The sequence below is a fragment of the Frankliniella occidentalis genome, unplaced genomic scaffold, assembly GCF_000697945.3.
Source record: "Frankliniella occidentalis isolate FOCC.00 unplaced genomic scaffold, Focc_3.1 Scaffold153, whole genome shotgun sequence".
NCBI lineage: Eukaryota > Metazoa > Arthropoda > Insecta > Thysanoptera > Thripidae > Frankliniella > Frankliniella occidentalis.
The window spans coordinates 70,854-81,023 of record NW_026267280.1 but is presented as its reverse complement, the minus strand read 5'-3'; the positions used below and the strand labels follow the sequence as shown (position 1 = coordinate 81,023).

The following is a 10,170-nucleotide window of genomic DNA, read 5'->3' as shown; positions in this document are numbered from 1 at the left end:
CGTTGATTCATTCTACTCAATCGCCAATGGACTTAGCACGCACGAGCAAATTTGTGCTTGCCATGTCGACTCTTGTCAGCAGCGAGACTAGCAGTTACACACTTGTTTTATATTTTGTAACCCGATTTAAAATAGGCTAATTTCTTATGTCGACTTTTTCCTTTCATTAAAATTACCGGGGCATCTTGTCAGATCACGACCGTAAATATGTGCGCGCTGTGCACACTGCTAGGAACATTCGACAGGGCTAGTATACTGTTGCTTGCAGACGATTCCATAAGCAGATACTCCCACGTGCGTGCTTGCAGCTACGCCCTTCCTTCTGCTTGCGAACTGACTGTTGGGTTTGCACTGTAGTGTTAATTTCCTTTTCGTAATGTCCAGATCCCCTTATTCGCGCTTGTCTGTGCTATCAATGCCTAGTTTCCACTTCCAGCCCGAACAGCAACACTGGTAAACCAAGTCTGTATATATGCAACTGCTTAACACTTGTAAAGTGAGCAACTGTATGTTAAAATCTTGCAGGTGTTCAACTGCGTGGTAGTATACTTGCAAATCCTCAACATGATACTGGGGCACTTCTTGTAAGTAACCCATCGGTTTAACGGTTTAACACGGCCCAAAATAAGAGTCCAAGCTAAGGAGGAGTTTAACAGAGGAGCTGCACACTTACAACTGCACAGCGCACAGCTACAGATTTGAACTCGGTTGACACTTGCATGTGTACTACTTCGAAGTTGAATGCTTATTCAACGTATTCACCTCACAGTTGAACACTTATTGCAAAGTGTTATAACAGTGTTTTAAAACAGTTGCGCCCATTGGTTATTTATCGGTGCAAACAATTTATATTGAGATAGAACCCCTCTTCAAGCTGGAACCTTCCAAAATGCACTGTACGGCAAGGCTGTAGCGTTAAGGAACGCCACCACGTCCTGCGCCACCTCGCCCCGCCACACTGCATTCGCAGCGGCGGGCGGAGGGTCGCTCCACCCAACAACAACAAGGCGGAAAGGAACCGCCTCAATTTTTAATCAAGTGGAGCCCATCATGGAGCCATCACGGCGCGCTGGGCGGCGCGGCCGTGTGGAGGCCTGTGCTCTGCGGCGCGTGGCTTATAGATTTGATAACTCTCACAGGGATGTTCTGCTCCTCGCTCCCCCGGGTCCTGCCCACCCGCCTGCCCGTCCCTCGGCGCGTAGAGATCCACCCACTTCAGCGCGGCCTGCAGGATCAGCAGGGTGGCGCGGCAGGGAGCTTTGCTGCTTTGCTCCTGTTTGTTTCGTCTGTTATTTGTAAAGTTTTGTTGGAAGAACGCGTTTATCGGGCTTCTGCAACTTTGCAGGAATAGTGACAATAGCGCCTCTTCGAGAGATGCCGCCGACACGGCTAAAAGCTGCAGTTCTGAAAACCAGATGCATATTTCAATGTTAAGGCAGTGTTTATAGTGTGTGTTACTGTTACTATAGCCAGCACGGCAACTCGACTTTGCCTCGCCATTGGCCTCGCCCACACGAACCAAATGCTTTCAGTAAGTCAATAAGACGGGGAAATTCCCTTTCGAATGGTACCCATATTACATTTTCGGTGAAAAAGCGACTTATGCGGTTGTCCGGGGCGCCAAGCTAGGTTTGTGGTTATCCGCAGGCGGGAGAGAGCTGAGAGTTTTCTTCCAGCCGCGGAGGCGGTGTGCGGTTTTACAGATGGGGTATCGAAGTCTTATGTTTTCCCGCTTCGCGAATAGGTGTTATCATTTTTAGACTATTGAGTAGGAGAAGGACGGGTGAATGCGTGTTACGGCGCACAGATTTGCCGCGGAGGGGCGGGGAGCGTGCGCCAAAGCCGCGTGGGGGAGTGGATGTAGCGAGGTTCCCACAGCAGCCGACACCCCCGCCCCGCGGACCCGCCGCACCCCAGGGACGTGGAGGGGAGCCAGAGTCCTTCACTCCGTATGCAGGACGCTGGACGAGCGTCGACGCGCGTATCATACAGGAGAATGTGTCGGGCGATGATGTAGGACGAGCTGAAGATCCAACGTAAGGGAGAGGTGGAAATCCCGGTGGAAGAGGCTCGACGAGGGTGGCACAATGTAATAGACCAGACCGTAAAACTAAATACGGTCCAACCGTCAAAATTGATACGATCCGACCGTAAAATTAAATATGGTCAAAGGGTCAACCCGGGCAAAAATTTATTGGCCGTCCTGCATGAATCCACTGCAGCTTTTTCTAACAGTGTAACACGTTCTTAAAAAGGATTTTTGAATCATATTTCAAAGTAACAATACAATACTTTTTCTTAGTAGTTTTATTGAATCGAGATGGTGAAGAACAGGAAATTATCAGCTCTTACGTGAACGTGCACCGTGATGTGGCGCTATCGAAGGTACCCTTGCCAGGGCATTTGCCAACAGTGGGTCCGATGAGCTCGTTTCCGTTCGCCACACACTCAAAGTATGATCCTGTGTCAGCGCCAGCTGCGCCAGCCGCGCTGTCTGGAGCCCACAGCGGGAAGCGGCCGGCCTGGTTGCAGGCGTTGACGCAGTTCGTGCCGTTGTACCGCTGGTTTTGGTTCTCGCACTTCAGCACCACGGCGTCGGCCAAGTTATCGCTCGTGCACACGGCGTACAGCCAGGGCGCCGACGGGACCACCTGGTAGGCGGGGGCATTCTTGCAGCTGATCGTACTGCAGGTGACCTGGCTCTTCGGCACGCACAGAGTGGTGAGCGGGTCATACACGGCGTTGTTGTAGCCGGAGCAGTCACCAGCAAAGGCTCCGGCGGACGTGCACATCCAGTACTTGTTGCAGGACGCCAGGTTGGGCCAGTAACCATTTGACGGGCACTGGAAGGTGTCGTCCGCTTTTGCTGAGTTGCAGTTTAGGGTTGGGCTGGGCGTGGCGGAACAGGCGCCATCCTACGTGTGTGAGAGAGAGCGAGAGCCGGCGGTGTTAGGGCTGGGTCAGGCGCGTAGGGTCAGGTCACGTGGTGACAACACTTACGTTACACCACGGCGTTCCACCCGAGCAGCTGCTATTTTTCCCCGCGATCCATCCGATAGAACCTGCATAAACGCAAGTCTTGACGACGGTGCAGCCAGCACAGGCAGTTTCCTTTCTTACGGTGGCATCTGTGGGGTTAGCGAAGGTGCAATCCGGGTCTGCTGTGACAGCCGCCAACAGCTCTGCGGCGCTAAGGCCAGCCAGCTCAGGGGGCAGCAGGGATCTCTGCAGGTCAAATGCCTGCACAGCGAGCAGCGCGCTCATCAGGGCCTGCACAAAGGGGCAGGGTATGAGCGCAAGTGAGTGGGGTTCAACCAAAAGGCTGCTTAAAGGCGTCGTTGCACCCGCGTCGTAGTGTCCCTAGTACTCACCACTGCCAGGGCGAGTCTTCTGTGGTAGTTGCGGGCCATGGCTGGTCTTGTCTGTGGTACTGAGTGTTCTCCGTTCGTTCGGTGTCCTAAGCCTTTATACCCGCAGTCCTTATCTCTCACGCCTGCCTTTTGCTCCGCCAGTGATGTTTCTTGTGTTTACCAGGAATCTTATTTGGCAGTATGCCGCCGAATGCACATTTTCCTCCTTAGTAACGCCAAGGGTACCGGATTACTTCAAGGTCTTCTGTTGTAATCAAACACGTAGCCTAAGATGTTACCAACTCTAAGGAAATGTGTGTACCAGTTTACCAAAATAGTAAATATTACCAATCCGATGAGTCTCTTCGACCAGCGATTAGGACCGATGAATGAAAAAATCCGAGACCGGACTAAACCCGTATGCATTTTCTTTCCACATAATTATGCATAATCATATGTATATGGTATGCATAATGACTTTTTGTTCTTTCACATATATGACAAATTATTTCTGCAGCGAACTTGGTTATCATACAAGGTAAAAAAGAAGAACAACATCATTCTTTTCAATTTTTACTCGTTCTTTACGTCCCTCCCTCCAAACAAACGAGTATTGTGCTCGGTACTGTGTAAGTTAGAAGCGATTTCGCTAGAAGAAACTGGAATATATACAGACAAGTGCAGTGCATTACACCAAACGGTAGGGTTTTAGCCAGTAATTATTTGCTGGAGTTAGGATTTTGTGTTCTGTTAACTACAAACATATTGCTAGGCATTATGCTAACGTATGCCAATCCTTGTCATAAATGAAGGGATTTTGTTTGCAGAACGCCAGTGTTATCAGGTAGTTATCACAACACTGTTCGTTGAGGGACAAGTAACAATGTTTATTGTGAGAGCTGACTGTTAGCTGTGTTGGCTGACAGTATGTTTTGAGACGATTCCCCCCACTCCTTGCATATTCCAGCGTGTGAGGTGGGATACTGTCAGAGCGTGATGCAGTGGCTCAGTGGTTCCGAGCTCGTCTGCGGAGTTGAGGTCCGGGATTCAACGGTCAACACCGGTCAACACCCACCCAGCGCCATTCTGTGTCCTGTTCCGCCTGTTTCAGACCGAAAAGGGACAAGATGCACCGGAATGAAGTACAGTGTGCTACATAGAACCGTCCACCAGCCCAGAAGTGAAATTTTCACATTTTCATTTGCAAGGGCTTGGATGAGCGCCCAAGCTTAACATGTCAGTTCCCACAGCTAACAAAAATTTGGCTACATCTAAGGGTGTGGTTTGTTGTCATAGTTATCAATTTCGTTCTACCTACGATTTCCATTAGTTTTCTCAGCTGATTAGATAAAGTTCCGAAAACAAAGCTGTTAGTTGAGCGGCTCGCAACTGACATGTTTGCTGTCCTATATTCCCATATTGCTCGGAAATTGAAATAGGAACCGAATTTCGCTTAAGACATAAAGTTAAAGCTTCAATTGATTGCGTCACTTTACCCGGGCGGAAGGATCTTAACTTTAAGTGTACTTTGAAGTACATATGTCAACGTATACCTCCAAAGTGTACTTCGAAAATATAAGGAGTGAAAAGTTTAAGTAGATGGCCAACTTAACTCGCTAGTACACAGAAAGGACAACTTTTTAGAGTAGTTTCCGTGGACTTTTAGTGTACTTTGATATTCACCTACGAGCTGATATTTTAAGTGCAAATATTGTACACAACAGTGCTTACAATTAGTTACCTATGAGTACTTTTAAAAGTTGACAGAACTGTGCACTTCACAGTACATTTCAATACTACTTTCAATCCACTTTGTATGTATTTTAACGGCAAACATCACAGTACACGGAAAAAAAGGATTTGCTCCCACAACTAACGATTTTGTTAACATAGACATAACAAATAATTTTTAGTTGCAGGAACAAAGAAATTGCTATGGGAACCAAAATTCTGCTGCCACAACTAACGCGTCGCTATGGTCGGCTATGGTAACAAATGCAACTGTTCTGGTTACTAAACGAGGATTTTTTCTTACAACAAACGCATTTCTTACCATAGCGACGCGTTAGTTGTGACAGCAGAATTTTGGTTCCCAGAGCAAATTCTTTGCTCCTGCAACTAAAATTGTTTGTTATGTCCATGTTAACTAAATCGTTAGTTGTGAGAGCAAATTCTTTTTTTCCGTGTACAGTTTGGACTTTGTTACTTGCATAAGTGAAAGTTATCGTTTTCTTACATCTCAAATTCTCTTTAACCTTATCGTCATTTACGACCACGCTTGGCGAATAAAAGCTCCAAAAAAAGGTTGCCGTTAAATGCCTTGATAGTTGGGAAAACCAAGGTTTATCAAAAGTATGCTAAAAGTACACTTAATGTACACTAGTTAGTTGACTCCACCTCTCCAGGGGCCTCTGGTATGTGACCGGGTAGCTGACGCCATTCAGCCACATCGGCAGTTTAGCCGAGTGGTCTAATGCGTCTGTTCACAGGTCCGAGGTCCCAGGTTCAACTCCCGCCGGCAGCCGGGTCAGAAATCAACGAAAATTCACCAGAAAAGATGTGAAGAGAGAGGGAGGAAAGAGAAAGCCGAAAAGAAAATGAAACTTTTTTTTTGGGGGGGGGGGGGGCTCAAATAAGTGTAGTCAAGTGCATCCTTTTTTGTGAACTGAAACATAATTAGATATGTATTCTAGAGTATTTCGAACTTTGTACTACAAGTGTATGAAAACTTCCGGAAAGTACCCTAAAAAGTGTACTTTGCCGAAAAAAGTGGTACTTTTAGTACACTTTTAGTATACATTTGTCCACTTAAACTAAACATTTATTTCACATTTCTTTACAATTTGTGAAAAAAATGTAAACTTTAGAGGTGGACTTTTCCTAAACAATGATTAAACTATGACTTGAAAAAAATGTTCACATTAAATCGAGTACAACGTAAAATAAAAGTGGAGTACTGCGATGTACTTAAAAGTTAACATTCTTCCGCCCGGGTAGGCGCGCGTGGCATTCTGCTGAAATCTTACAATGTCTATTGAGGCCCGAAAGCATCTCTGATCGTGCCTTTTGACCGACTTCGGTGTGAGCACCGCAGGCCTTGGAATAGATGTGCGCCAGGCGCGTCGCAGCGTAACTGTGTTTCTTGAGAAATCGCGAACCCTGTTACGCGGGCGGGCGTAGTCGGGCATACATCTACTTCGCTTAGATAACAGTCACTACGTTCCTTGTTTCCATATCCTCTTTCCCATAAGAGCCCGTTTAATTGATATTGTGGGTACGGATAAATGTATCTGGTAGTATCTGTCTTTAAAGACTACACTGTAAGTATCTTATAAAAAATTGCTCTTCGTAACGTACGGGGGAATTGGAATGTTTGATCTAAACAAATCTTTGTATTACGAAAGGATCAGCTTTGTAATACAAAGATCACGCGTCTATTCACTAACTAGTGCTCTAAAAAGAAGAAAATCCGTTGTAATATGGTGGTTCCAGATCCTTTGTACGTTGTGAACCCGATTCTTCGTAATATGAAGACCACTCTTTATAAAGGAACTACACTGATAAACTAAGTATTCAACTGCTCAAAACTTGTAAGTGTGCAACTGCAAGTTAAATACTTGCAAGTGTGCAACCCACAGTCGTACACTTGCAAGTGTTTCACTCTGTAGGTGTGCATTTGCAAGTGTGCAACTCCTCGGATGAACACCTCCTTAGATTGAAGGCTCGCTGTGCAGGAAGTACTCAACCGAGGAGTTGCACACTTGCAAGTGCACTCCTACCGAGTTGCACACTTGCAACTATTTAACTTGCAGTTCAACACTTACAAGTGTTGAGCAGTTGAACACTTAGTTTATCAGTGTAAGTGTGCACTGCTAATTTTAATGTCGTACTTTGTATTATAGGTACGGAGCCTGTTTTGGCGTGCCGCACGCCCCTTTCCTATCAGAGACCTGTTTCTGGCGTTTCATAAAATAAAAGGAAAATGACGTTGAATTTATAAGAACAAATCTTTTTAAACAGACCCGTTTCTTTCAGACCGGTGGGGAGGGGGGCAGCGTCTTGGTTCAACACCACCTGTTGCATTTTGAGCCGCGTCTAGGTAACAGCCTGACAATCAACACCTTACTTTGAGTAGTCCGCTCCGCCCGCGCTTGCCGCCCTCGGGAAAATAGTATACAGTTTTAAAACTTGGGGACGATAATGCACAAAGAGACCACGCAAAAAAAAAAAAAAAAAACTCAACAAGAAATTAAGGGGTGCTTTGTCCATAACACCTTAGAACTAAATTTCCCTAACAACTGGTTCGTTTAGCGGGCGAACGGCCGTTAGCAAATATTGTTAACGTTTTTGAAATCAACGAACGTTTTGGTCTTGAAAACTATGAGACTACGTTAAAACAAGCCAAAATCTGTCTTTTAAAACGAAATTTCCTTTATTCAAGGTATATATTTTGGTGTAGAATGGCAAGGTCCTGTACTGCAATTCAAAGTACATTGCTAGGTCAAAATGTATTGAAAAATATTACATTTATTAGTAAAATTAGAAAACAAGAAGGATGTATGTGTATTCTGTCTTTTAAGCCACTCTGAAAATCTAACTGTATAGCAGATGACAGTTTAAACTGCAAAAGTAAGTGTCTGTACATTTATATAAGGTAAAGTATCATACAAACTATGTGCCAATTTAAGGTTCAAAATCGTTCAAAATAAACCCTTATGCACTGTTTTGTGGATACACCATGCAGTATTGCATGCAGATGCAGCCATAGTTATGCACAAATAACGTACATTTAAATTCCACATGACTGCACAATTTTGTGCATATTGGATATAGTTCTTGTGCATACTTATGCATGAAAAGTTGTGCATAACTGTGGCTGCATGCTATACTGCATGTGTTATCCACAACACAATGCATAAGGTGGCACAAGGGTTTAGTGTGTTAGGGCGCGCACCCCCACTCCACTTGTTTTTACGCCAGCGGCAGCGCTTTACGCTTGCTTACGCTTTTCGCTCTCGCAAACCTCACATATACCAAGCTTAATATGTGAATATAACATTAAAGTTAGGTCAATGTAGGTTTCTCGGTACATGCAATAAATTGTTCAGGGTTCCATTGAGTTTTATTTCATGTTGGTCCACACTGCGCGACCGCATCACCTTTATCAATGTGTTTATACTGTAGTCCGAGCAGTAGTCTCGGTTGTTCCTGCTGCTGTTGTTGATATGGCTCGAGTTGTCGTCTCGTGCCCCTCTTCCTCCACGCAGCGGCCCGTGAGTCCCTCCCCGCTGAACACGAGGCCTCTGGGACACGCCTTGGGCGTGGGATCGCTGTAGGTGCCGTCGCCCAGTTCCACGCACTCAAAGTACTTGGAGACGCCGGTGGTGTCGGCGAAGCGACCTGGCCGTAAGCAGGCTCTGGCGCAGTCGGTGCCATTGTAGACCTGGTCCGGGCCGCAAGCCAGCACCAAGGCATCGGCCGCGTCGTCATCCCTGCAGACGACGAACAGCCAGGGCGCGGGCGCGTACAGCTGGTAAGGCCGCGGGTCACTGCAGTCCAGCGTGTAGCAGGGCCGGCCGACCACGCACTGGGCGCTGTTGGGGTCGTACGTGGCGTTGGGGTAGGCGCTGCAGTCGCGCACGTACGCCTTGCTGCCCGCGCAGATGAAGTACCGCGTGCACGAAGACACGTCCGGGAAGTACCCGTCGGCCGAGCATAAGAATGAGTCGGACGTCTCTTCAGACGATGGCACGGCGTGGCACTCGTTGTCCTGGGGTCAGAGCGCGCATCAATACCGAACGTAGCTGAACAACCCCATGATAAAAGTGTTTTGCGACCCGATCATGCCACAGCAGCCCCAAGCAAGCCAATCTAAGAGTTACTAAAAGAATTCAACCAAAAGATCGTATCCCTGTAAAAATACTTTGGTTTCTCACTGCAATAGAGTTTCGTTGGAAAGGGTTTCGTTGGAAAGGGTAAATGACATTGAAACACGAATGACTTAATTGAAGGGGGAAAACAAATCCGTAGTTCGTGTTAGGACAAAAGAGCCTTGATTTCTCGATTCAAGACGACTTTTGAAAATATGATTTTCTGGGTGGTGTGTGTACGCATACTAATGTTTTCTATTGGGATAGCACCTAAGTCGCCCTAGACAAACATCGAGATCTAATATTTCTGTGCGTAGAACCGGGTCCAGGGTTCGCCAAAAACTGCGCCTGTATGGGCCACACACACGACGATCTCTTCAACTAAAAAGAATGATAGATAGAGATAGTGGCAGTGGCACCCCCGCGCACCCCAATGAGTGAGGCGAAGACAGACACACTGGGTCTTTTAAAAGATATTTAAGCACCTTCATTTAGAAAACTTCTCAAGATGGCAGAGATGGCAAAACAAGCAAACGTTTGCTGCTTGGTATAGCAAAATGACGAAACTGCTTAAAATATGCTGTGGTTTTGCAACACTTTGCTCAATACGGAACAACTGTAAAATATCAACTTTTCCTTCCTGAATTTGAAATAGTTGACCGTAGTCACTTCTGAAAATAATTAGCTTTCGATAATGAGGAAGCATTGTGAATTCCCCTTAAATCACGAAAAATTCTGCCACTTTTTTCACATTGAATTTTCTGTGAAGTTCTGACCTTTTGTGCGCACAAACGCACTGCTGTTATAAATTTCGCTGAAATAAGGGAAGCTGCTAGATATAGGGACCATCCATAAAGTACGTCCGGTGTCGAAAAGGGGGGGGGGGATTTCCCGAAAAGGTCACAATTATGTGGACAGAGAGGTAGAGGGGCTGTTTTTAGGGCGAAAAC

The 10,170-nt window shown here is 46.2% G+C and overlaps 3 protein-coding genes across 3 annotated transcripts in view; 1 reads left to right on the top strand and 2 right to left on the bottom strand.

The window, feature by feature from the left end:
- LOC113206228 (EF-hand domain-containing family member C2-like) overlaps positions 1 to 10,170 on the top strand; it is a 49,402-nt gene that overhangs the window by 24,089 nt on the left and 15,143 nt on the right. The gene's annotated exons all lie outside the window — the stretch shown is intronic.
- On the bottom strand, positions 2,349 to 3,498 carry LOC113206195 (uncharacterized). Its single transcript, XM_026422160.2, has 3 exons — positions 3,372 to 3,498; positions 3,001 to 3,270; positions 2,349 to 2,915 (listed from the first exon to the last, which is right to left on the bottom strand). The coding sequence occupies exons 1-3, from the start codon at positions 3,408 to 3,410 to the stop codon at positions 2,349 to 2,351; spliced, it is 876 nt and encodes a 291-aa protein (XP_026277945.2). The 5' UTR covers positions 3,411 to 3,498.
- The window catches only part of LOC113206241 (uncharacterized), a 4,080-nt gene continuing 2,360 nt past the window's right edge, over positions 8,451 to 10,170 (bottom strand). The window contains exon 5 of the mRNA XM_052271196.1: positions 8,451 to 9,120. Within this exon, the coding sequence (XP_052127156.1) occupies positions 8,524 to 9,120 (597 nt within the window). The 3' untranslated portion in view covers positions 8,451 to 8,523. The remainder of the gene's footprint in view (positions 9,121 to 10,170) is intronic.